This window comes from Varanus komodoensis, unplaced genomic scaffold, assembly GCF_004798865.1.
Source record: "Varanus komodoensis strain SLA01 unplaced genomic scaffold, ASM479886v1 scaffold1, whole genome shotgun sequence".
Taxonomy (NCBI): domain Eukaryota; kingdom Metazoa; phylum Chordata; class Lepidosauria; order Squamata; family Varanidae; genus Varanus; species Varanus komodoensis.
In genome coordinates, this window is record NW_025335268.1 from 45254306 (window position 1) to 45279945 (window position 25640).

Here is a 25640-nt window from a genome sequence, read left to right on the forward strand (position 1 = left end):
TATCAATTTTTAAAAGAAACTTTGAAACCCTAGCTCCTAAATAACTCACCCACCTAGGCTTGCACATCACATTTACAACTTCCACTCAGGTCCCTGAAAATTATGGATTAAATAACCCAAGATTTGCCACCATCATCAACAACTTTGTCTACAGACTTGATTTCCCAACATGCCATCCGAATTCTTCTGAAGCAGAAACAGGTGCTTTATATAAGTCTTCCTCTGTCTCTAGGTTTTTCTGCTTCTTCTGGCTCCTAGGATGATTCTGAACTTTCAGCGACTACTGCTGACTTTTCCTCCCATCAGACATAGTATATTGCAGGGGTGGCCAGCCTCTCTCAGTGGAAGAGCCACATACCATAAATGTCAGATACTTGATAGCTGCAAGTGGGCGCCATGGGCAGTGGCAAGGGGTGCCCATCGGCACCTGCAGTACTGAGCAGCGGGCCTCAAAAGAAACGCAAAGATCCACATGCTGCTCCTGAGCCTTGGTTTGGTCACCCCTGGCAATTCTTCAGATTTATTCTGGAATGACAATCCCCATGCCTTAGTTTTTAAGATGTCAGAAGTATTTTTTGCTCTTGCTGCATTATATGAACAGGGATCCTCTGGAATTTTTTCCTCAGAAAATGGTAACATTTGATCTACTACTCAATAGTAAAGTTTATTTAGACAATTGTACAATTACTAACTGAATTTACTTTTAAATATTTTTAATTAGTTACAATTTTATGAGGATACCAAGTTTTACACAATACATTTTATGTTCCTAAAATATCAAAGGGCACAGTCCTGCAGTCTCCCATATTTCCTGCATTGTCCACATTTCTGAAAATGGTGCATTCTTAGGGTTTTCTGCACTCTCAAATATTTGTTTTGGTTACAGAACAAAGGTCTAGTAGTTTGGTTTTTAGCTGAACTCTGGGAAAAGGGAAGGATGAAAAGACATTTTACTGCTGTTTCTTCATACAGCCAGGTTGTGGGTGGGGAGAAGTGAGAGCATCATGTTGGAATTAGTCTCATATACTGCCCCTGAAGGAACTGATACTTCTGCCTTTGGCCCAGGAGCACGGCCTCTCTCTCTCTCTCTCTCTCTCTCTCTCTCTCTCTCTCTCTCTCTCTCTCTCTCTCTCTTTCATTTTCACAAAAGATAAGAAAAGGAAAGGAAAGAAACAAGATACAAATAAAAAAGAGAGATGCATATATCTTTTATATATAAAAAAGAAAGAAAAGGATACCAAGGGATATTACAGAAATATAGCATATAATTTCAACATCTAACCAGTTCACGAGAAAGCAAAAATTCCCATCTCCTCTAGCCACAGTTAAATCAATCTATTCTCAATTAAGGTTTGACAACAGATTAATCTAATTTATCAAAACCATGGTAAATAATGTCTTAATTTTGGCATGAAGTACAAGTCTTGAATAACAGTTTTACAAATTCCATTTTTAAATATTAGTTGAATTCCTCCTTATAAGCTTTCCATTTTTCAGCAAATTCTCTGACAGGCCCTCTATTTATATAGCTGATTATATAAAGCATGCCCCTTTTCTTCTCTTATGAGGTCATAGGTTCTGCAGCCAGCAGGTGAGGAAAGAAGGATCAATGAATGGATCGCCCCCTCTCAGTTCTAACCCTAACCCTAACTCTGTCTATGGGCACAGGGAAGGAGATCCTATGGTGTGCCAGACACTGTTTAGGGTCCATAATGTCACCCTCTAAAAGTTTTGCTGAATTATGTTGTGTCCAATTTTAATCTAATTTCAATCCCATTCATTTTAATAGAACAACTCTATTAAAACTCTATAAACTGCAATCCAATATTTCTATCATATCTTCAGCGAGACCCTAGTTCAAGGTAACTACCTGAAACTGGAAAGTGGCTTGAGTTGGACTTCATGCTATGGAAACAAACTTGTATGCGTACAAAGTGTTTGAATTTATTTGTTTGTAATTCTCCATCAAGCATCTTGCATGAGGAAATATTACATGGGAATTGTAACTTTCTCATCAGTGGGAGCTCTGATCCCTGTGGAGCCTTGCACAGTTATGTTTCTGTGTTAGCTTGTCTGAGAATTTCTCTGGAAAACAAAGTATCAATGCAAAAGGCCATGTTGGATGAGTCTCAGAGTAGATTACTGGTGGAAAAGCAGGCGGTGGTGGAGAATACAGGGTTTTGCTCACTTCTGCCAAGCCGGGAGGATGCTTAAAAGATTTGGGGCAGAGAGAACCCCACTATGGCTCCTTATGTGTTCAAGAGTCCCACCCACCAGCCCCAGTAACCAGCCTGCTTGGCTTCTGTCTCCTGCAAGAAACTGCCTCAGGCAAGCCCTGTCTTTACATGAAGACCACAGAACTTCAAGCCTGGGAATCAGATCTCCTGGTTTCCCAGAAGGCCATGCCCCTCGCTTCTAACCTCCAGTCATTTGGTAGCTTCCTGGCTCCTGTACAGCTTTTTTTCCTATTCTAAAAAGTTGAAACGCCTCTCCTAAGGGTTAGTTCCTGCCAGTAAAAGCTTTAAGCTCAGTGTGTCATACTTTTGCAATTTTGGTCTACCCCTTTTACTTTTGGCACCACCCCCTGCTGGAACACATCTCCCACGAAATTGCAATCCCCCTGTTTTAGCCCTCAGGGTGGAAGAAATTCAATGCTCCAGCTGTATTACAATCTTCTTGTACTTGTACGATAGGAAAAACGCTTTTGCATAAGTAACAAGTTGGGAAATCTCGAAATGTGGTACATAAAATTAAATGCCATATGTTCAATATTTTATTTTAAAGGGCTTTTATCTCTGTACACCAGCCCAAGACAAAAGAGCTTGGCTGCTGCATGTAAAGAAATGTAATAAATGGATATAATAAAATTTACTTGGCCATAGAACATTGTCAAATTTTGACTCTTTGCCTCAACAAGTCCAACCTTTGAGAAGACATTGGCAGATTGGCCACATATTTAACATCCATATGAATTGCTTGGTCACAGAAAGAGATCTTCAGAAAAACAACTTATTTTCATGAAAAGGTAGGAAAATGTACATCACTTACCTGAAGCATAAAATGCCTATCTGGAGCATCCTCTAATTTCAAATCCTGATTTTTGAGATGGGCTTTCAACCGGGTCAAAAATTCATTCTGCCTGTTGATGTCTGTTGCTAAGATCAGGGAGCCCAGCTGCTGTTCAATATCATGCCTGAAATTCACAAAGAGAAAAAAAAAAAAGCTGTGCTTTGATCAAAGGATTGTTAAATGCCTCTGCTTCCATCTTTGGCACCAGTTACTGCAGTGATTCTTCGAAGACTCCTACGTAATGGCCCTTGGCTTTGGCATACTTTATAGCCTGCCAATCTTCTATCATGCTGTGGTCAAGACTAAAATCCATCTCAGGGAGGACATACACATGCTGGCATGGCACAACTGCTCCCAGCACATGTTCCGCAACTGCTTCCTGGTAAACTGTTGCATTGTCACAATTATTTGTGCATTACTTTCTTTGCCACAGGTCCAAAAATGCATCTGCTAGCAGGTGGAGGAGGAAAATCTGTGGCTTTCAGAAGAAGACCTTGGAGGTTCTATAATCTCCTTGGAGATGTTTAGTACAGGAATTCCTTCACCAAAACTGGTGAACACTTGAGTAGGAGTGAGACACAACACTGGGGATTCTTGGATTTGTCCTTTATCTAAAATAGCCTTTCCCAAGTTGGTGACTTTTGGATGTGTTGGACTTCAGCTCCCATCAATCCCAGCTGCCATGGCCAATGGTCAGGAACCCAAGGAACAGTACCCTCTAAATGTTTTGGACTATCAGGTTGGGACTGGCTGATTTAAATCAATGAGTCCAACACACCCAAAATTTCTGATGCTGAGTGGAGGGGGGCATTGAGGGGAGAAAGAAAACCTCTCTGGGAGTTAACTGTTTTTGTCACCTATGCTGCACCTGTTCTGGAAAGGAAAAGGAGAAAGGTGAGGATATGAGTGTTGGGAAAGAATGGTTGGGTTTCCATTCTGAATATGAATGCTTGGGAGAGGAAATTGCAGACTGGAAGGATTATTTATTTGCTTATTTATTTAATTGCTATGCTGCCCAATAGCCCAAGGCTTGCATCCCATTTGGACTAAAGTTCTCTGCAGACCCTAAGATCATTTTCAGGTCAGACAAGAATGAACTTTTGCACAAACTGCTAGGGAGATGAAAAGCTAGGTGGAACCCACTGGCCAGCAAAGCTTGGAGGTTAGCTCTGCTATACAACAGAGTCGAATGCTCCAAGATGGGAATGTTTATGTTAAGAACCAGCTGTGCACGGGTGCTTGGTGCCCTCCAGCTGTTTTGGACTATACCTTCCATCGATGCCAGCCATGATGGGCAATGATAAGAGTCCGTGTGGCACAGTGACCAGAGTACTGGATTGGACTCGGGAGACCCAAATTCTAATCCCTGTTCACTGGGTGACGTTGGGCCAGTCAGTCACTCCCAGCCTAACCTGCCTCTCAGCATTGTTGTTACGGGGATAAAATGGAATGGTTGAGGACTATATAAGCCACCTTGGGTTCCTTGCAAGGGAGAGAAAGGTGGGATATACATGCAATAATAATTCTTATTCTTCCTTGTTCTCCCATGGAAATATAAAATCCCTGACTATTTTACCTTTATGACCAATATAAGAGATATAACTTACAAGATATCGTTATTGTTGTAACTCCATTCTTCCATTTTTTTTACTCAGAGGGACATTAATTTGTCATGGAACTTAATTCCATGAGAAGACCACTATATTTAAAAAAATCTAATGACAGCAGATGTTGTTGTTATAAAATTTATATGCCATCTATTTCACCAATGACATCCCTAGGCAGCTCATGTTCTGCTGCAGGATTCTTTAGAACTTTTACCCAAAATCAGGTTGCCCAAAACTTGATCCAAAAAATGAGAACCAAGATACTTCAAATTCAACTCACTTATTTTATTTGTACCAGGAAACAGAATTCATTACTTGGTAACGACTGTAGCTTTTTCAGAGCAGGAGTAGGGAACCTTGTATCCTCTAGGATTTTTAGACTGCAACTCTCATGATGTCTTACACCATGCTGGCTGGGGTTGATGGGTGCTGCAATCTAAAACATCTGGAGGACATCAGGTTGTTAATCTTTCTTCCAGAGCATTTGCCCCTTATATTTATATGCCTGCTTCCAGTGTAGTAGGTCCTGGCACACTGCCCTGGGACAAGCTATCACACCTGCATACAGGTATACCCCAGGAGCCTGTTGGTAGCCAAGTGGGCACTTTTAATTTAAAAAGTGAGCCAATATTTTATCCATCATCTTTCCTGTACTACAATTTAATCAAACAATGGAATATGCCATGATTTTTCCCTGAAAAACAGTGATCTGGGTGAATGATTTTCTGTAATTTTCCATATTTTTCCTTCCACCCCATTTCTAAAAACACATTGTTTCATAATATAAATTAGTAATATGACTCAGTCAGATGTTTAAATAGCTAAAATTTCTCTCAAAACCTTCAGTGAGAAGGAAAGACATTTTAGCAGAAGGGCAGCAAAATTGCTGCACATGTTTGGAGGAGGGAATGGCAATATTTTTTCTCTTTAACCTTTTGTTGCTGCCACTATCTTTTTATCAGCAGCAAAGGAGAGGCTGGCCTCATTGGCTACTGGGTGATGGCCACCAGTTTATTTTCCCAGAATGTCCAGGGCATATGAATTTCCAGGACACACTGTGGTAGTTCATAGAGCCTTCAAGGAATATGTGTGATTTGTATATTATTTTGTCCCAGAATGACACTGTGTCTAGGGCATTCTGGGAAAATAAAATATCAGCTGGCAGCCATCAAAGAAGCTCTGCTGTTGCTGCTGCTGGAAGGCTAAGTTTGCCCACACGGTCCTGAAATTTGCCACTACTTCCTCCAAAATAGTAACAAATTTGAGACCAGAGGAGCTTTTGGCTTGGTGCTGGAATGGAAACAATGCCAGTCAAATAAGGAATTTTCAAAGATATAATTATACTTTCTTTGAATGACTATCCCTAGGAAACATATGCTTCCAGTCTTTCTCTCCCAAGTGCAACCTCATCTCTCTTTCTACCTGTAGGACATTGTAAAATGTTCGAGTCCGTTTTTTATGAGAAACCTGCATCACTGTCATATAAGCCCATTTCGCAGAGTGTGGTGTTTACCTTTCTTCCTTGGGCAGATGTGCAAGCAGCCTTGATTCTCGAAGCATACCTATCGTAGACTTCCAGTGATGGTTTTCTAATACAGAGACATTCTGCAGAAGGAAGAAACAAAAACCAAAACATGCTCACCCTGACCAGGCATAGTTCCATAAGCATACAGAAGCAGACATGTGTGCGCATTTCCTTAATTGGAGAGGATCCAGCACATGCCAATGAATGCATCATTTCCCAGCCTGTACAGGAGTCAGGGCACAAAACTCCCGCTATATTTGCCCTGCTGTCCGCCAGCTTTTCTGGAATGGGTCAGGGAGCAGGGCTGCCTCCTTAGCTTTATTGATGTAGCAGCATTATCAGTCTCCAGGTAACTAATAGAACACTGTTCTGTGTATGTTAATTTGGAACTTTAGTTCTGATGCTAGTAATGTGATTAATGCCAATTTGTTGCTGGAGAGTTTATAAGTCAAGGCAGGGAAGTGGCAGAAATGCTGGAGCTTGTGTTTTCATTTTCAATTGCTTGGAGGCAAAGCCTGCACAGGGTAACAAGGCCTTTTCGTTGTGGGAGCAGATTCCCAGGTCCTTGTCATCAGTGCTGAAGGCTCCCCTGCTGTCCTTGTGGCAAGAGAGCTCAGATTAGACCTGTGTCCTTTGAGAGGCAAACTATAGCACTTGGTACATGCTGTTCTCATCAGGAAGGCAACCTCATCATGCTTAAATGATTGAATGTATTTGAAATAACACAAGGGGTGAATCCAGCCAGGGTTTTTCTGCTGATGAGATTTTTATCAGTCGAACAGGGAGGGGACAACTCCCTCTCCTTATCCTCCCTTAATTCTCTAACTCTATTGCCACCAAATGATCCATCTGCCCCTCAAAGCGATTTCCAGCAACTAATGAAAACAGAGAAGCCTTGGCCTTGACATTGTTAGCAGCACGCTCTTAAAAATACTTTCTTGCATCACTTCTTGTCTATTTCCCCGTTCGCCCCCCCCCATGCCACTCCCCAAATCAGCTTCTTCACTTCCCCTCACTGAGCAGATACATGCACATTCAAGTCACAACAAAGAAGTCAAATGTTTAGATGCTCTATAACAACTGTGGGCAGAAAGCAGATCTCCAGGTGCTTTGGAGAAATCTGGAGATCTTCCTGCCCACACCTTCCCTAAATGACTATGCCTTACAACACCAGGTCATGGGACTGATCAGAGGAGAGGCAATCCTGGACTTGTTTCCAGGGATCTAGTACAAGGTATGTGTTATTGAACCAATTGGAAACAGTTGCATATCAGTTTGAATTTATATTTCGGTGGGAATTCACCTAAGTCAAAGCACAATCAAATTTGACCTAAAATTAAAAAGTTCTCCAAAATGGGGGGGGGGGGGAAATTGAAAGTGGGAGTCAAGCAGGTTAAACCCCTCCAAAATCTCTGGGAATTATTCAAAATAGAAATTCAACCAGAATTAATACTACAATTTGCACCAGGTCTAAGGGGTCACCAGTCTGGTTAAGAAGCAGTGTCAAAGAAGCTCTTACAGGGGGAAAATGCTTTTTTTGGTAAACTGAAAGTCTTGCCTAAAAGAGGAAGACAAAAAGATGCGCTAACTTGTACACAGGATATGCATATAGACTATAAGTGATGTGAAAAAAGTATTTTTAAGAGCATGCCACTAATAATGTCATGGCAACAACAGGGTTTCTCTGTTTTCCTCATATGCTGGAAATCATCTAGGGAGGCAGCTAGATCATTGGATGACAATGGAGTTAGAGAATTAAGGGAGAACACAGAGATTACAGAGATGATCAATGAATTATTTTTGTTGTACTTCACTGCAAAAGACATGGGACAGATATCTGTAACTGAAATGATATCTTCAGGAAGGAAGAGCTTGAGGCAAATAACGCTACCAAGAGATTAATAGCTTTATCTTATAGACAAGGTGAAAGCCAATGAATCAAAAAGTATCTGATTCAGATGGTATATAGCCCTGAAATCTTGAAGAACTCAAATGTGAAATGGCTGAACTTCTTAGGAAAACATGCAACATATCCCTAAGATCAGCCTCTGCCCCAGAGGGCCAGGGTATATTTTTAAAAATGCCAGTTTTTAAAAAAGAGATCCTATTTACAGGAAGTTACAGGCTGGTTAGCTTAATGTCTGTTCTGAATAAAGCTGTGCAAAGCTTTATTAAAGAAATAATATTATCAAACATACAGGACAGCAAGCCCTGCTAAAAAACAATCAACATGGCTTCCACAAAAGTAAGTCCTACCTCACTAAATTTTAGAATTCTTTGAGAGTGGCAATAAACATGTGGACTGGGGCAGTCCAGGAGAAATATTTTACTTGGCCTTCCAACAGGCTTTTGACAAAATCCCACATCAAAAACTCCTGAGCAAATTTAGCAGTCTGGGATGAGAGAAATGGTTCTCTTATGGATCGATAACTGGTTAAGGAACAGAAAGCGGGGAGCAGGAATAAATGATCAGTTCTTCTAGTGAATTGATATTAAACAGTGGGGTCCCACTGGGATTTGTATCATGGCAGGACCTTTTTAGTTGATTGATAAATGAACTGAAATTAGGAATGAGCAGTGAGGTGGCCACATTTGCCTGAACTTACTTAGGGTAGTTGAAACAAAAAGGGATTATGAAGAACTCCAAAAGATCTCTCAAAACTGGGAGAAGGAGCATTAAAATGGCAAATGATGTTCCAAATATAGCAATACATATTGAAGGGAAGAGATTCCAATTTCAGGTATGCATGAAATGAGATCTAAGCTCACGGTGCCTGCCCAAAAAAGAGATCTTGGAGGCATGGAGAACAGGTTAAGGAAAATGCCAACCTTATATGTGCTTGCTGTGAAAATGTGGATCCCATGCTTGGCATAATCAGAATGTCTTTATACAAATTATGATGTTGACCACATATGGAATACTGTGAGCAGTTGTTATTACACCTCCAAAAGGATGATTGTGGCGTTGGAAGACATACAGAAAAAGACCACTACAATGATGGGCTAATGCAACTTCGATATGAGAAAAAATTGCAATATCTGGGTCTGTTTGACTCAGAAAAAAGCAACACAGGGGAAATGAAAGAGGTATACAAGATCATGCAAAGTGGGGCAAACATGGTCAGTAATACCAGAACCCACATCGTCCTGTGAAAATGAATGATGGGAGATTCAGATATAAGATGGAAGATGACAGATAAAACAAAGCACTTCTTCCTATGGAATTTACATCTGGTGCCAAGATTATAATCTTTTCAGCACCAAGTGAAATCTTCCCTTTGTCAAGGTATTTTGAATGATAACATTGCCCCACCTGCTTTGCTGTTTTTATCGTTTTACTTCCCTGTTGTCTGTTTCAATTGTTGTTTATGTTTTTTATATTTATATTGATGCGATTAATCTTATTAATTCCTTTGTACACTGGCCCAAAAAACTGTTTGAATGAAAGAGGCAGTTCAGAAATATTTCAATTAAATATCTCTCTTTAAACTATCTCTAAAGAGAGAGAGAGTTAAACTGTTTCTAAGCTGCCCTTCATACTGTGCAGAATATCAGTGAAAAGTACACCATCATGCAGGAGTAATTCAGCCTTTTCTCTCCACCCCTCTCCAGAAGCCCGGACGTTTAGGAGAGGCTGGAGCAGTGCCTCACAGCTCTGTGTCCAGTGCTTAGCTTCAGCTCGTCCAAACTGCTACAGTATGTTGAGCTAGTCATGGGGTCTTTCAGCATCGCTTTGTCACAGCCTTGGGCTGTCATGGCCATGTCTGTTCCTTTATCTAGGGGAGAAGGACAGTCTGGGTTGTTACACAACAGATCTCTCCAGGAGGAAAAAAAAGCAAATGGGAGGAAGACTTTAAGAGACAGAATCCTTCAGTGAGTTTTCCTGATTTGCTGATTATAACAAATACTGCCAACCAGCAATAATGATCGAGTCTCCCAGATGCGAGCAACGTGCAACTTCAAACAGCCCAGTGAATCCTACTCATTGAAACGTTGGCATGTGTTGCAGGATGGGAGCAGCCCCTTCATGCTGCACCAAGCACATCTGTTAAAGGGAACTCTGTACAGATCAGGTGAATAATTTGACTTCTCCTATGCCAGCATCATTTCATTGGCTAATTAAACAGGCTGTTAGGTAGGATATGATACAGCCTGTATCTCCAAGGTTACAGTTTCTTTATATTGCCAAATATAAATATTCCTTAGTGAATATTGGACACTAAAAAGCAATACTGCTTCCTGAAGGCCGTTTCTCATATGGGAGCAGCTTTGGGAGTCAGTTACATCTCAAACGGTATCAAATTGAAAGATTAAGCTTTTAATTATATCCATCTGTCTTGGAGAGAAGACATGTAAACTCTGGAACTATTTCCATATACATTTCCTTCATGCTTTCCTCCTATATAAATAAATGTATTCTGGTTCCAACATCTGAGATAATCAGATATGATTTATATCCAGGCCATGTATATAGTTTTATGGAGGGGGGAGTCACTCCTCTGGATGCAGGCGGTCCAAATTTTGCAACTAGAAAATCAGAACTGGCTAACAATTATGAAACGTAAGCAAACTTGTATACTTTACCTGGTTTTTTTCCAGTAAATCTTAGCTTTCCTAATCATGGGGGGAAAGGGGGAATGGTGTATTTTTGCAGCTACCATATTCTACGTTCTTTCTGTACAAAGCAAGCTAGTGATCTCCTGAGAGAAGCCTATTTATTTCTTTTTTTAAAAGGAAGAGCTGCATCCATACAGATGCAATCCTTGTAAGCAGTCACTTCGTTGTTCACCATGCTTTCTTTCTACTTTTTAACGGGGCAGATACGTTATTTGTTTGGGGAGGCACAAATGACAGTTCCATTCTGTAAATGGCAATTAGTGACAGGGAGGTAGAGGGGGTGGAAGGGGAAAGTGGTTATTCACCTGCAATACAACGTTGAAAAATGTGAGTTTCAGCCTGCAATTGAAAGAGTAACTAACAGCAGAGCAACATTCTCACCTGATATAAACTGGCAAGATGGTGTTTGGTTTTTATCAAAAATGGCTGGTTGACTCCCGGATGATCTACATCATGGGCTGCAGCAGCCAATAATCCAAGCATGATGTCCAGAGGTGTGAGGAAGTTAGCAAGCTGTATCGTGAGAAAAAATAATTCATGGTTAAATGAAACATGAAAAATTTATCTTGCCATATTTCCAACATGTATGGTTTGTATTCAATGTTAATCTAACTTAAGTCTCATTCATTTCAATGGATCTACCCTAAGCAGAACTAACACTGGATACAGTCCTATATCAATACGCTGTAAGCTCATGATGGGGCCCATTTTCAGGATACTTAAGAGGCCAAAAAGTTTATATCACAGCTTTACATTCTTAGCATACTCCATTTTTGCAATAACAAACTCTTTAAGTTTCAGGGAACAAGTGAGATGCTATTTATTAAAACTGGGGGGTGGGGGGCAGCAACTTGCTGCCAAAGGATGATGTAGATAGAAGTGATAACCGGCTGAACTCATCAGGCACTTCACTGCTGCCACAGTGACAGATATTAATGGTAAGCAAAGCTAGTACACTGCGTACAAGCAGGATGCTATCTGATCTCAAAAGCTAATATTTACCAAGAATGTTCCTCACTACTTAAAACCAACAAACAAAAACAAAATCAAGCAGTTTAGGCATATTGAGCTGGATCCTGACTTTGTCATGAGTAAGTTTCATTTATTTTAGTTGGTCATCTCTAACTATAACCAAGTCTGGATCTGACCCCAAATGCATAAATAAGTCTAAATGCCTAAATAGAGAGTAGTACCAGGGCTTCCCCAGCCATGCCAGCAGAGCCCCAAAATGCCTCATCTCCCACTACAAACGTGAAGATGTGAGGTGTGGCTGAATGCTAGAAATACTGTGCACCTTGAACACAATCCACAACTAAGGCATGGCACTGAGAATGGTCTGAGACTGATCTCTGGATACCTTTATCTCCATTAGGGCACAATCCTATGCAGGTTTAAGCACAGAAAAGTCCACATGCTGGGAATTGTAGGACTTTTCTCTGTCTTTATCGGCTCCGTCAGAAGACCAGAACATGGACACTTTGGCATGAAGGAAGCAGGTGTGGGTTAATCTTATCTTTCCCCACAGCTTGCAGGCAACAACTACACCAAGCAGATGTGGAGGGCATCAGTTTCTAAGATTTCCTATCAAGGATTATGCCAATACTACTTCTGCCCACTGGGGAGGAGGGGGACATCCCAAAATGGGTTCCCATGGTGCACTGCCATTCCACCAACCTCTCCCTGATCAAACCCATCCATCAAACCACAAAGTTGGAGAGAATGGGAACATGCAAGGGAACTGGGAGAAAGGATGCGTCGGATTTTGACTGAAAAATATCTAACAGAGGAAAGGATGTGCAAACAATTTCTATCGGCTTATTTTTAAAAAAGGCTGGATGAAAGGTTTATTAGTGATTCAGAAGGGGTGGCAAGGCTGTTTTCAAAAATCCTGGAACTAAGCTGAGTTCAGTGGGTTGTACATTATGTTTGAGATGCAGTCGATTGCTTTTTTAAAAATCACCCATCTATAACCCACATTCATTATAGAAAGTGTGAAGGTTTTGAAAAGAGATTCAAGACTTTAGCCACATAACAAACAGCAATCTCATGCCTCCTCATCTCCTGCATTCTTCCCCTGTCATCTTCTCCTTTCACTACCCACAATGCTCCTCTCCTCACTCAGCCTATCTGTGCTTTTCTCCATGCCTTCCTTTGCTTTCCTCCCGCCCTCCATTCTCCAGCTCAGCCCCTCTGTGCTCTTTCTCCTCTGTCTCTCTCCCTGCCTTTCAGCTGATCACTGGTGTTCTGTGCAGGGCACGGGCAGCTGCAGGCTGGCCCGAGTGCCACCAGGAGACACGAGAGAGGCGGCAGTGTGGCCACAGCAGCCATCTGGCTTTCAGATCGGGTGGATCTCCTGCAGGCAAGCTAGCAGACAGAAACACAGGTGGCTGAGACGGTGAAACGGGCAGTGGAGGCAGGGCTTGCACGGCAAGTCACTTGGGCTTTTGGAAAAGCCAGGACAACGGCACTACCTGCCACTCCACTCAGACATTCCTCTGGGCTCAGCAGCAATCCATGGAGTGTGGGGAGGAGATGAACATCCCCATCAACCATGCGACACATGATGCACTCTCCATGTTGTAACGCCATGATTTGGGGAGTATCCTACTCTTGCATGGGCAATGGGGGCCCAATCAGCTTTACAGAAGACCTGCTTTCTAATGGAGATGAAAAGTGCCAGAAAGGTATGCTAATTTTTACATGGATCAAGGAAGCAGCCTGCTTTCGGACCCTCCTTGGGGGACTGGCTGTAACGAAGGCCATGTTGAGCACCTTCACTGGGTGGGAAGTGGGAGGAGGTGAGAGGCAGGGGCCGCCTCCAAGAGGGCTCCATGGGGCAGGGCAAGTGGAGCCACAAGACCTAGGAGTGTTCGCAGCCTGTTTTAAACAGGAAGCTGTTAGGATAAAAGGTAAAGGTTTCCCATTGACATTAAGTCAAGTCACGCCTGACTCTAGGGGGCGGTGCTCATCTCCATTCACCTCGTTGTGCAGATTCGAACTGGCGACCTTTCAATCAGCCAGCCTAGCAGCACAGCGGTTTAAACCATCGTGCCACCTGCAGTCCCTGCTGTTAGGATGCAAAGGCTCTAATTTCATGCGGAGCTCTCGGTAAAACATGTGGGGTTACGTCCTCATGTGCACATCACAGCCTATGTGCTTGTCACCGTCTGCACAGATCCGGCCACTCTTACTTGTTCTAGGAGCTAGGTCAGCACTTCTGCCTTCCGCCAGACTTAAGAATGGCCTATTATAATTTCTTACTGACAAATAGGGTCAGTGCTATTTTTAACACTGCCTCCACGGTCACCCACGTTTTAGTCCGCTGCGTGATTTGACATGCTAGAGCATGAGGCATGCATCATGCAGCCAATTTTGCCAGGTTTCGGTGACACAAGAGAGAGGCAATACAGATGCAGAGAAGTGCAGCCTTGGCCACACTGATGTTATCAGCAGAGAAAGGGGCCATTGCGTGCAGTGAAAACGTGCCTGGCAGTTCCAGGATATGCTCACCTTGGGCTCCTTTAGGTAACAGTGCATAGCTTGTGTGACATCAGCAGCATGAACAGCGTTGTGGTACGGGTTCTGGCTATGGTAATCCTCTTGCACCATAACTGGAAGCAAAAGAAAAAAGATTAGCCTACTCGAGTCCTGAGCAGCATCTGAAACTTTGGTTTTGTGCCTCCAATTCAGCAGACTGGAGTGCTTTCTAAAAAAATTATGGTCTGGCACTCCAAGAAGACTGTCCCTTGGTGGAAGAAAAACAACACACACACTCTAGAAAAGATTTGTCAGACCTTAAAGGAAATGAGCCCTGCTTTATAAATCACCCTTTTATTGCTTTTAATGAAAGCACTGATTCAGAAGAAAAATAAATAGCATTTGGTGGGAGGAGAGGAAAGTGGGGGGGCGGTATACTGTAGTGTAATTATTTAAGTCTGTTTTCCTATATGGAAATCAGCAAGGCCATATTTGTTTTAAGGGAAGCAGCTCTTACCCCCAAACAGTTTGTCACCCCCTTTATGTTATCAAGAAATTAAAAGACAGCGCGTCTACAGCCAAACTAGGCATAGATTGCTGGAGTGCCCATTTTTGTTATGCAAATAGTGACCACGGGGAGCTGGGATGGAGGGATGAGGATAGTAAAAATCATCCCTCCAGAACTGCTATTTGCATTCCAAGAAAAACTTCCTTCGGGGTCGATGGGAACTTCACCCTTTGGGAAGGCCATTTTCGTCAGGACTGCGGCAGGGAAAAACAGGTTAAAGAAAGACTCCCCATAGTTCTGAGGCTGCTCAGACTATCCCTTGGGTGCAATTTGCACAGACAAAAAAATGTGCAGGCTCATTGCATCTCTCCCTCCCTCCCTCCCTCCCTCCCTCTCTCTCTCTCTCTCTCTCTCTCTCTCTCTCTCTCTCTCGTGCACACACACACACCCTATTCAGTCCTGGAACAATGCCTTTACTGGGCTGCATGGTACTTTTTCAACATATGTGGTGGCTGCAAAACATGTAGTGCTACCAGCCCACCATGGGTTGATTGGCACTGCAGAAGGTGACAGCACTGTGGCCCGTGCTCTTTGTGCTACCCTATGTGTGAAGCCAACAGTGTATTTTCCTGCCCCACGACCTTTCTGGTTTTTTTCAAGAGCTCCCTCCCACACTTTGGATGCAGCTCTTGTGTCCTAGGATATGTGCCCACATGCCCCACCGTAAGGCAACTTCTCTGCTGGAAAGATCCAGCAGTAATTCAGTTCACAGACCCAGGGTAATTTCAGCAAACGTCAGAGTCAGGTTTCTGAAAATCACCCTTGCACTGAGGCAAATATAGCCCACACATTCTCAGTTTGAATTATGACTTTTTTAATTCTAGTATTATTAAATTCCCCAAGCCACTTGTATTTTCCAGTTCTGGAGTAGTTAAATTTCCTCTGGAAAACTGGCAGAGAACTTTACAGCTCTCTCTAAACCCATTACCAGAAGGAGTGAGAAGTCCATCATTTTGCTGCTGAAATCTGATTGTGCCATGCAGTTGCCTGGTTTCAATTCACCAAGGACTGATAAACTGTATGCCACACTATTCCAGCAGTTAAGAAAAATGTATTACATCCTCAGACATTCTCCTGCTTGAGAACTGTCTTGAAGAGTGAATAAGAATACCAATTCACAATTCAGTTTCCCAAGAGTACAGGAGACTGGCAGAAAGCACTCCTTTCAAATAAGTCTGCACAGTCCTTCTGAATTATCTCTCCAGATCAAGGCAGAGTGCAGAAGATGGTGCCAAGACAGTGTGCCAGTGCTAGATGTCCCATTATCCTCTTGTATATGTGGCCAAGTTGGCCAGGCACAATTTGTTGTGCCATCTGAACCCTCCACCAACCCTACCACAGCCCGTGGATGATTATGCAAATTCTTCCTGGCACACACTGCAATTCAGATAAACCACTGTGATGAAATATACCATTAATATGTTGATTTTGATTGTGCAAAGCAGTGTATTGTGTGGTGGAAAGGGAAGGAGAGCATTATGAGCCTGAGACCTTTAGAGTCGAGTGGAAAAGAGCAAATAGAGATCAGTGATGTATTTAATTAGTATCGTGGCCCCATCAAAAATAGCAGTCAAAGTGGCTAACAATAACAATAGTGATGAAAAGAAACTTGCCTGAAATTTAACATAAAAACCAATCTGTTCAAAACACAGTGAAAAAGCACAATAGATGGAGCTGAAAATGTCACGGGTGGCAGCAAGGATGGGGAGAAGGAAGTGGAACATGGGTTGCAGGCAAATATATGCTGAATTAATGAGACTTTTTCATATAATGCAGTCTTTCCCAACCTGGTGCCCTCCAGGTATTGTGCTACAATTCTCATTCTCTTCCATGAGTCTTACCATGTTGGCTAGGGATGATGGGTAGTGTGGTGCAATTCAGCTGGAGAGCACTGGGTTGGGGAAGGCTGATACAGTGAATATAGCATGTACAGTTAAAAGTTGCTTGAGATGGAAAATAAGTTAGCTGAAATGCCACTAAGTGCTAATGCCTAAGAAGTCCATGAAGGTGACTCCAGGCTGAAGTGCATGCAACTGGGTTGGTGGAAGGGGTCGTTCCTACACAAGATGGTAGGATCCTGCTGAAAAGGGTAGGGTGGGAGGGAGGGGAGTCCCCCAAATCTGGCAGAGGCAGCTTCTGTGAGCTAAGCTGGGTCTCTTTACTCACTGCCTAGCACTTGGTGTGGGGAGCTGGAGGAGCTCCTATGGGGAGGAGAGGGCAGAGTGCCTGCTTCCACCAGCACTGCTGCACATGCCTAAAGTAGATCCAACCTGCTGTCTTCCTAAACCCCCACTTGAACTGTCTAACGCACATCAAAAGTCTTGAGGGAACCTTCAGCACAAGGCTTTCTTAGCTATAAATGACTGACGAGCTCGGCCATTATGTGGCACTGATGGGAGAGGCACAAGTGTTGTGAGAGCAATGGGGGTGCAAAAAGAGAGAGGCATGATGGTGAAGCACATTCATGGCTGCTGATACAGCGAGGAGGAACCTTTCTGAATGAGTGATAACTCTGTGGGGCAAACACCACATTAGATTGCACATAAATACATCTTCTAAAGGGGAAGCAGCTTTGTCTCGCTGCTGATCTGAGAGGTAGGGGAAAGGGGGTGTTCTTTAAGCCATTTCCCCCCAAAATCTTTCCTAGCTGCTGTTTCCTTTACAGAGATCCAGATCTGTATGTAAAAGGGTAAATGGTTAAATTCCTCCTGCTCCTCTTCTCCAAATCATTATGTAGGTTCGTTTTTAGAAGGAGTAGGTAACCTATGATCCTCCAGGTGTTTTAGTCTACAATTCCCATCATCCTTAGGCTGCACAGGCAGTGGGGAGGAAGCTGTGACTCTCCAGTTGTTTCTTGCATATGCAAGTGAAGCTCTCCAGTGAAACAAACTGGGGAAAGATGCTATGGCGCCCATCTATGCCTTTGCACTACTTGAGAGAGCAGGCATCTAAGCAGCTGTGCCCACTTGTTTACATGGGCACCATCAGGGGACATTCTGGGTTCACGTTTGTGCCACCCAGCATGGCGAAGTGCTAATAAATGCGGCTTTCCCCAAGCAGACATCCTACAGATATCTGGAAATGGAGCTCCTATCATCCCCAGCCAGATGAGAGATGGCAGGAGTGGACGACCAAAGCATGTGGGCGGTATCCAGTTGAGGAAGGCTGTAACATTAGAAAACACGGTCAGCCATACTTTATTTCCTACCTGCCCCTTAATATCAGCTCAGGAGGCCTTTCTATGAGATCCATCCCTCAGGGAAATAAGAAGGGCCTTTTCTACTGCTGCCCCCCATCTCTGGAACTCCCTCCCTGGGGAAATTTGCCTGGCACCATTTTTGGTTTCTTTTTGGTGCCAGGCGAAGACATACCGTTTAATTTCATTTTTAAATATCTATTCTCTGAATTCTGAAGGACCCTTAAATTGATTATATTGTAACTGCTTCATTTCTGTATTTTATGTTTTTATTATTTTGTTTTAATGTGTTGTTTTATTGTATGAGCTGCCTAGGGAGGCCATTTTGGCAGTTATAGGTGGCATGAATTAAATAAATAAACAAACAAACAAATTCTGTATGTTATTTGCTTATTAAAGTATTTACATCCTACCCATTTGGTGCAAAAGCACCACTGAGAACAGCTTGCAGTCTTTAAGAAAATTACCTATGTTAGATTATGAGTGAAAGTAAATGTATGTGTGAAATAGTTAAGAAAGGCACTACATCCATTCTTCCCAATAAGCACTTTTCAATTTCTTGATTAAGTTTCTACTTTTAGTTCTTGCTGTGCAGAAACTTTGTCTTTAATAATATTATCTTTAAATAACAAGGCAAAAGTTTAATTTAAATTTTAATTCCATAAGAACAACTCTATAAAACAGTAACTCAAGGAGAATGAGTCAGCAGTTAAAACCAAAACATAAAAAACATTATCTGTCATATGCAACAAAAACCTGCTGCAATACAACTGTCTTTCGTGACATGCAAGGAAACATAAACCAAGTGCCAACGGCATTCCATGGGTGCAGCATTCCATAATCCAAGTGGAACCTCCTCACATGTGCTTCTATGGGACGTGGCTGGCAAATGCTGGAAGCTATGGGACTTCTTTGAGTCTAAACATGCACAGTATCGTGTCCTCAGTGTGTGCACACTAGGATAATATAGAAGGATGTGGTCCTTAAGGCAGGGGCAGGCAACCTGATGCCCTCCATATGTTTCCGAAATGCAGCTCCCATAATACCTGACTATTAGCTATGATGGCTTGGGCTGACTGAAGCTGTTGTACCTGAAGGCTGCCAAGTCGCCTAGGTTTGCCCTGAGCTATCAGGACCTAAACCAATCAAAGCTTTAAAGGTAATCACCAACACTAATGGAGAGTGGGGAAAGTGCTTACCTAAGAATCTGTGTAATGTAACCATGTCTAGCTGGAAGTGGTGGATAAGCCCATGTATGTTGAAGAGGTGGCACAGCAAGGTCACCAGGCTATTTCCTGAAAGAACAGAGGGTCCTATATTAGCGTGATAATACCTATAGCAATTGTTGAAGTCGTTTGTTAACCATATAATTAGCAATCATGTCAATCCTGTGACTGTCTTGTCTCACCTACTGTGCCCAGGTTTACCTGCATATCTGAGTTACCTGCATGTGATATGGCTGAACTGTATGGGTGATATATTTGTTATGGTATTGTCACTCATGGTCCTCGAAGAAATCAGCCTCGCAGGCTCTCTAGGTCTGGGAATTTTTAAAAAACCTTTTGGTGATATAACATAGACTTTAGCACATGGGTGTTGAGCCTCTTTCTGATCATAGATGCCTCATATCAAATTCAACCTGGGGAAGCTTTCAGGAGCCACACTTTGCTGGTGGGTGCAGCCAAAGGAAATATTCTGCTTGTTGAGATTAACCAACAAGCATCTAAATAATGCATGTGCCCAACGAGTACATTAATTCTAACTGAATTTCATGACTTTAAAATTTAGCATTGAGGACGGGGTACCTACAGAGTACCCCCCCCCCCGCCCACTCCCGGGATCAAATACCAGCTTCATGCAAAGAACTGGCATGGCTGTTTTGATTTTTTTTTTTTAATAGTAGGCAATCCTGATCGTAGATGCCTCATATCAAATATTCCTTCTCAGCTGTCTTTCTTCTCACATTTAGAACAGGGATCAATAGCAAAACCTCTGAGCATTGTCACTGAAATTCAGAATTCCTGGCATTGCATCTACGGCCTAGGCAAAGAAGATACTTCCTTGTATCTCTCCTGAATCTAGCAACAAGTAGCTTCATGAGATGACCCTGGATTCTAGCATTATAAGAGATGGTGAAAAAATGTTTCCCTATTCACCACCTTCATACTATGCATGATTTTCTACACCTCTAGCACATTTCACATTATTTGCTTTTTTCTATGCTGAACAACCCTAGGTATTGTAGCAATTCATCATAGGAGAATTGCTTCAGCCCCATTTTGGCATTTTTCAACTCTACAATGTTTATTTGACCAGAATTATGCATGCTAGTATTCAAAGTCTGGTTGCACCAGAAATTTGAATAAGGTATGATATATGATACTGGCAGTTTGATTTTTGACACCTTTCTGAATTATGCTTTAAACAGAATTTGACTTTTCACAGCAGCCACATACAAGGACAACATTTTCACTGAATTGTTGACCACAGCCTCGACATCTCTCTCCACATTAATAAACACAAGCTCAGATCCCATCATTTTATATGTGGAACTGAGATTTTTTTGCCTCTTTGAATCTGATGCTATTTAATTTTACTAAATTAGTTAGTAAAAAGCAGTCATATCACTATTTGCAAGAAAATGCAGAACAGTTTGTCTTTTTTGTAACTTACCATTTGTCAAGCGGTCAAAGAGGAAAATGTCAAAATCCCACATCCCCACTTTGGATAGCATGTGCTGAAAATATGAAAATGAAATACAGAACATGTTTGCAAACTAACACTTGGAGCAGATTTACATGAGACAGGACTTAACATTAAAACCAGAGCCTGTACCAAGTATTCTTCAAGGTTTCTTCCTTGACAAAACCTGAAGAACTGCTATTCTAGACAGAGGAGCCCAAATATGGATATACATAGGACAGAAATATTTATCTTCGAGTAATGAATCCACCTGCCAAGCTAATTACAGTGAGAGACCCTCTCTGATCTGGTGAGTGACTGAGGTAATAGCGAGAGAGGGTGCCTCGCCTCTAGAATCCCATTCCCCAAAGAAAAGTCAGCCTTTAAAACTGTCAGAGAACTCCTCCTTGAAAGCCTGATCATTCCACTTTGCCATAAAATTACGTTGGTAGAAAACTGAAATAAGCATCTTACTGGTCAAAATGCATACTTTCCCCACATATTGTGGTGTGACAAAAGGGCAAGTGACAAATATTGTTCATTATTTGAACTTAAAGGAAACATACATTGGAAAGATGGGAAACATGTAAAAACTGTACAGTGGACCTTGAATTAAAAGTAAATCAAAACAAACAAGCAAAACAACCTACAGAACATCAGACTCCCATTGCTTCAGAAGACCAAGTTGATAAATCTTATAGAGCGCTTGAGCTGTCATAGTGGGAATGGACTTTATAGTTGGTTCTAGAGTAAAGCGCTTGGCTATCAAGCAGACCTATAATTGGTACAGTCCTGTTTATCTAACAGGTTGGAAATAGAGAAGACAAGGTGATCTAGAGTTTATATTCACCCTTCTTGGGTGAAAGAAGAGTTGCCAAACAGCATTCTACGCAGACCCTCCTACCAGGGCGTAGGAAGAGGAAGAGATTAGTTTTCCAGATTCCTTTTCTTCTGCAGCCCTAACCAATACCTCCCTGCACCTCCACACACTGTTTGAGAGGTTCCTTCTAACCTAATGCTGGGAGATTAATGAAATTATGAAGATCACTTCATCCTTCATTCAGCTGGTGGAAACACTCTGCAATTCCCACTCCTCCATACTGGTACCTCCATCATATCTTGTTCAGAAGAAGCCCTGGACTGACCAGAGGGTACAGGAAGAACACGAGCATGGGGCACTGCCTTGCTGTGAACCTCCTTAAGTTCACCAGTCTCAAGATACCATCTCAGGTATCTAAACACTTTGTGATGTTACATTTAAGCAGTATAAAAATACAGCACAAATAATATAAATGGCATTAGATTCCTTAATGTTAAATGCAATCCAGGAAGTTTCACTTAGTTGTAGCTTCCTACCTCATTACACCTGAACCAGGAATCGTATGCATATCCTGGATGATCAAGCTAGGATTTTGCAGTCTGAATGCATCCTGTTTTTAAGAACGGATTTGTTAGGGGTGCTTCTTACCCTTGCTTGGCCAAGGTAGTCTTCATCCAGCAAGTACAGTGAAGCTTGCGGTACGATTCCACGCAATAGCCTTGATGCATGGAAATACCTCTGGAAGCTTAGTAGTCTTTTTACTTTTTTCTTTGTCCCAATTTCCCCTGAATAAATGGTATCTGTGGGGGAGTAAATGAGTACAAAGATAAATGTTAAACAAACATCCTAGAATCCCTCAAAAGCTAAATCTTGACTGCTTATTTTAAAAATGTACAAATGGTAAAACTATGGTTGTTTCCCCCATCTCTCTCCTTCCCACCATTCTAACACACTGCAAATCAGACGTGTTTCTCTCACCACAATCTGTTCTCCCAGGAGCTACAAAAATAAGCAATAAGCACTTGAAGATGCAGAGCATCAAAGCATGGTAGTCTCAGTGTTTTCTGCTGGCAAACTTAATGATAAACAGAATTATTTAACTTAATCCTCATGATATTTCAGTGAAAAATAACATACAGATGAGAAGTGGAACAGTAGCATAACACCCTGTGCCTGCAGCCAACATTAATGTTTTATAGAATGATGTATTAGGGAACATTTAGGTAAACCTTTCTCCCACTTCCTCCACATAAGGAAAAGAACAGTGTTTTGCCGTTTATATTGTGGAGGGTTGAAGAGAGAAATCAAACCCAGTTTCGATTATAATGAAGCATTTTCTGCAGCCATAGTTGTGTAAATAACAAAACGTTGCACGGGAGTCCTAAAATAAACATTTCTAGTAGCAAAACTTGATGGTTTTCCTGGTTCAACTCTATAGATGTAAATATCCAAATTACTTGAATAGAGCTCAAATAGAGCTGGAAAGTACAATGAATTGTTTTGCGAAGGAATCAATTACTTCTGACTAACTTGAACTTTACTTAGATGCAGACTGGTCTACTGTTGCCTCCACTTGAGAGTTTATTTGCTAAACAAAGCTTGTTTTCCAATGTTCCAATTCAGTATAGATTCTTAAAGTTTGACAGACGTATAAACCATTGACCACAGATAGAAAAGCCACTGTTTTCCCAGCCAACCACTAAACAGAAACTTACTTCACTGAATGCACTGGAAACACACTCGATTTAGTGGGGAAACCAGCAAAAATGACAAGATTGGTGAGACTGGGTGAAGGCAAACAACCAAAGCACTCATCTACATTCAGCAGAAGTCAAAGATGCCTGACTGCACATTTGTGTGGTCCCCAAGTTAAAGTCCTGGAAATCTAGGTTTAGTTCCACAGATGATAGAGCAAGTGTGGGGAACCTCTTGCAGGGACCACATTCCTGTGGTGGATGGAGCTGAAGGAAACAGCCAAAGGGTTAGGTGGTGACCAAATCCATTCCATTCAGCACATTGTAGTTTAAAGCTCTGACTGCCAGTAACTAAGCCTTAGGTGGGACATTTCAACTTTCTAGAATGTTTCCTATGCAACAGCAGGGAAACCACCAAATAGTAAGTGGCTCAGCTAAAGGGGGCAGCATCCGAGGGAGGAGCAGTGGTCCTCCAGGGAGACGGCCAGTGACCATCTTGGGATATTAACAAGCTGTGATGGAGAGCCAACTCGGTCCCTAGGCCTGCAGTTCTCCATGCCTGCTTTAGTGTGTGGGTGGACTGCCCTGTAAATGTGGTTGCAACATAGATCCACACTGTGTTGCAGTTTTAAATGCAGTTTTAACATAACATTTAAGAGATGTTAAGAATGAGTGCCATTACCTAGAATAAATACTGGGGGCTTTTTAAAAGAATAAAAATGTGGCTGACTGTAGGGTAAGTGAAAGGAAATAGCTCTTCTTCTCCTGTTCCTGTTCCTCCTTAAGGAAAATGAACATAACCTGTAATAACAGAAAACCCTATTTTTCATTTATCATCTTAATGGCCTTTTTGCTTTGTCCTTTCTCTTCCTTGGAAAATCTCCTCAATGTTATCATCAGAACACCTTTTTCCTTGGAACAGAAGGTCAGGTAACAAATTGAGCAGCTCATCATTTGCTTTAAAGGGAATGTATGTATGCATTAGTAAAGTATATATGGAAAAGGATTGAGTGACTCGTCCTATGTGTGGAAGTAATGCCAAGTAATATATAATTTTACAAATTTAGAAAACTAGTTCTAATGCTGAAACTTTATTTCAGTGAATAAAAATATCTCAGCAATTTGGTTGGTCTTTCCAAAAGAATGCTCAGACCTACTTTGAATAATGGTTTCAATGCTTCCAAGTTCTGTCGATTTTTTAAAATTAAAAGTGAAGGTGTCATGATCCTAGCAGCATTCATTTAGAAATGTTCAACAGTTCCAGAACTGTGTCCTGCTGCACAGTATTCCAGTGCTTCCTGTATGACTTCTAACTATTAACATTTCCACAAGCATTCACTTAAGCAAGTTAAATGTAAGCTTATTGGGAAATCTGCTCATAAATGCAGTCACAACTAACTCAAGCGCCTTTCATTTCAATAGATCTACTCTAAGTAGGAGTAACATTGAATGCAAATGCATTTGATTAGAATTTTATTTTATTAACAGCACTAATTAGTGTATCAAGAAATCAGAATCTGGAATCTGATGGGATTTTGTCAAGGCTTCCTTTACACTCATTTATGGCAAGTGAGTGTTCTGCAAAAACAACAATGCATCTGGGTGTTTCTAATCCTAAGGATCAATTCCAGTGCTTCCAGTCCCTGCTGTTAAATATGCAGCGTCTTTTGGCCCATGCTGATAAATCCCTATTGTTGCTAGGTACTGGCATGGCAGAAAACACACTTTTGATGGCATGCTTGGAGTCTGCTCTTCCCCAGGGCATTTTTCCCACTCCAGTTTACTAGCGTTGAACCATAAATCAAGGAGAAGAACCCTGTTATCTGGAAGCACACAGGAATGATATTCCCGAATTCCATGACTGTGGCTTAAAATAGCATGTTTTGTCTAAGTTGGGAAAATTTACCATTTCTATATCTTTTTGTGAAAACCTCTAAAGCAGCAGTGGCCAACTTTTTTGGCAAATGAGTCACAAGTCAAGTCCAAAATACAGGACTTGCTATACCAGAGCCTGAGCTGACTCAAGACATTTTGGAGCCAAAAGTCGAACATCCAAATGGGAGTTCCCCAGTACCATCGCTATCCTCAGGCCCATATTAATTAGCTTGAGGCACAATTGTCCAGGAAGTTTGCAGTCTAAAAGCACACCCCAATAACTGTTCTTGTGTAGTTGCAAGTCAAACAGAAGCAGCATCCTAATATTGCACTTTTAGTGATAGAAGTGACTTTACAGGAGTAACTTGTATAACTTGTTTAAATAAATAATAATAAGTGCAGGTATCCTTATCTATTGCCTATGTGCATTGATAGTGGATACACTGATGTTGTTCTAAAGGCTTCGCTACATGAGGCTTTTAACCTGTGGCTGTATTGAGGCTTCAGCTT

The 25640-nt window shown here is 41.8% G+C and overlaps 1 protein-coding gene across 3 annotated transcripts in view; it reads right to left on the reverse strand.

Moving 5' to 3' along the window:
- The window catches only part of PDE7B (phosphodiesterase 7B), a 212145-nt gene that overhangs the window by 13551 nt on the left and 172954 nt on the right, over positions 1-25640 (reverse strand). For all 3 annotated transcript variants that reach the window (XM_044423991.1, XM_044423981.1, XM_044423971.1), the window contains 7 exons: positions 22210-22361; positions 20733-20796; positions 19259-19354; positions 14329-14429; positions 11200-11331; positions 6190-6281; positions 3049-3193 (listed from right to left, as the gene is read on the reverse strand). In XM_044423991.1, coding sequence (XP_044279926.1) covers positions 3049-3193; positions 6190-6281; positions 11200-11331; positions 14329-14429; positions 19259-19354; positions 20733-20796; positions 22210-22361 — 782 coding nt within the window. The remainder of the gene's footprint in view (positions 1-3048; positions 3194-6189; positions 6282-11199; positions 11332-14328; positions 14430-19258; positions 19355-20732; positions 20797-22209; positions 22362-25640) is intronic.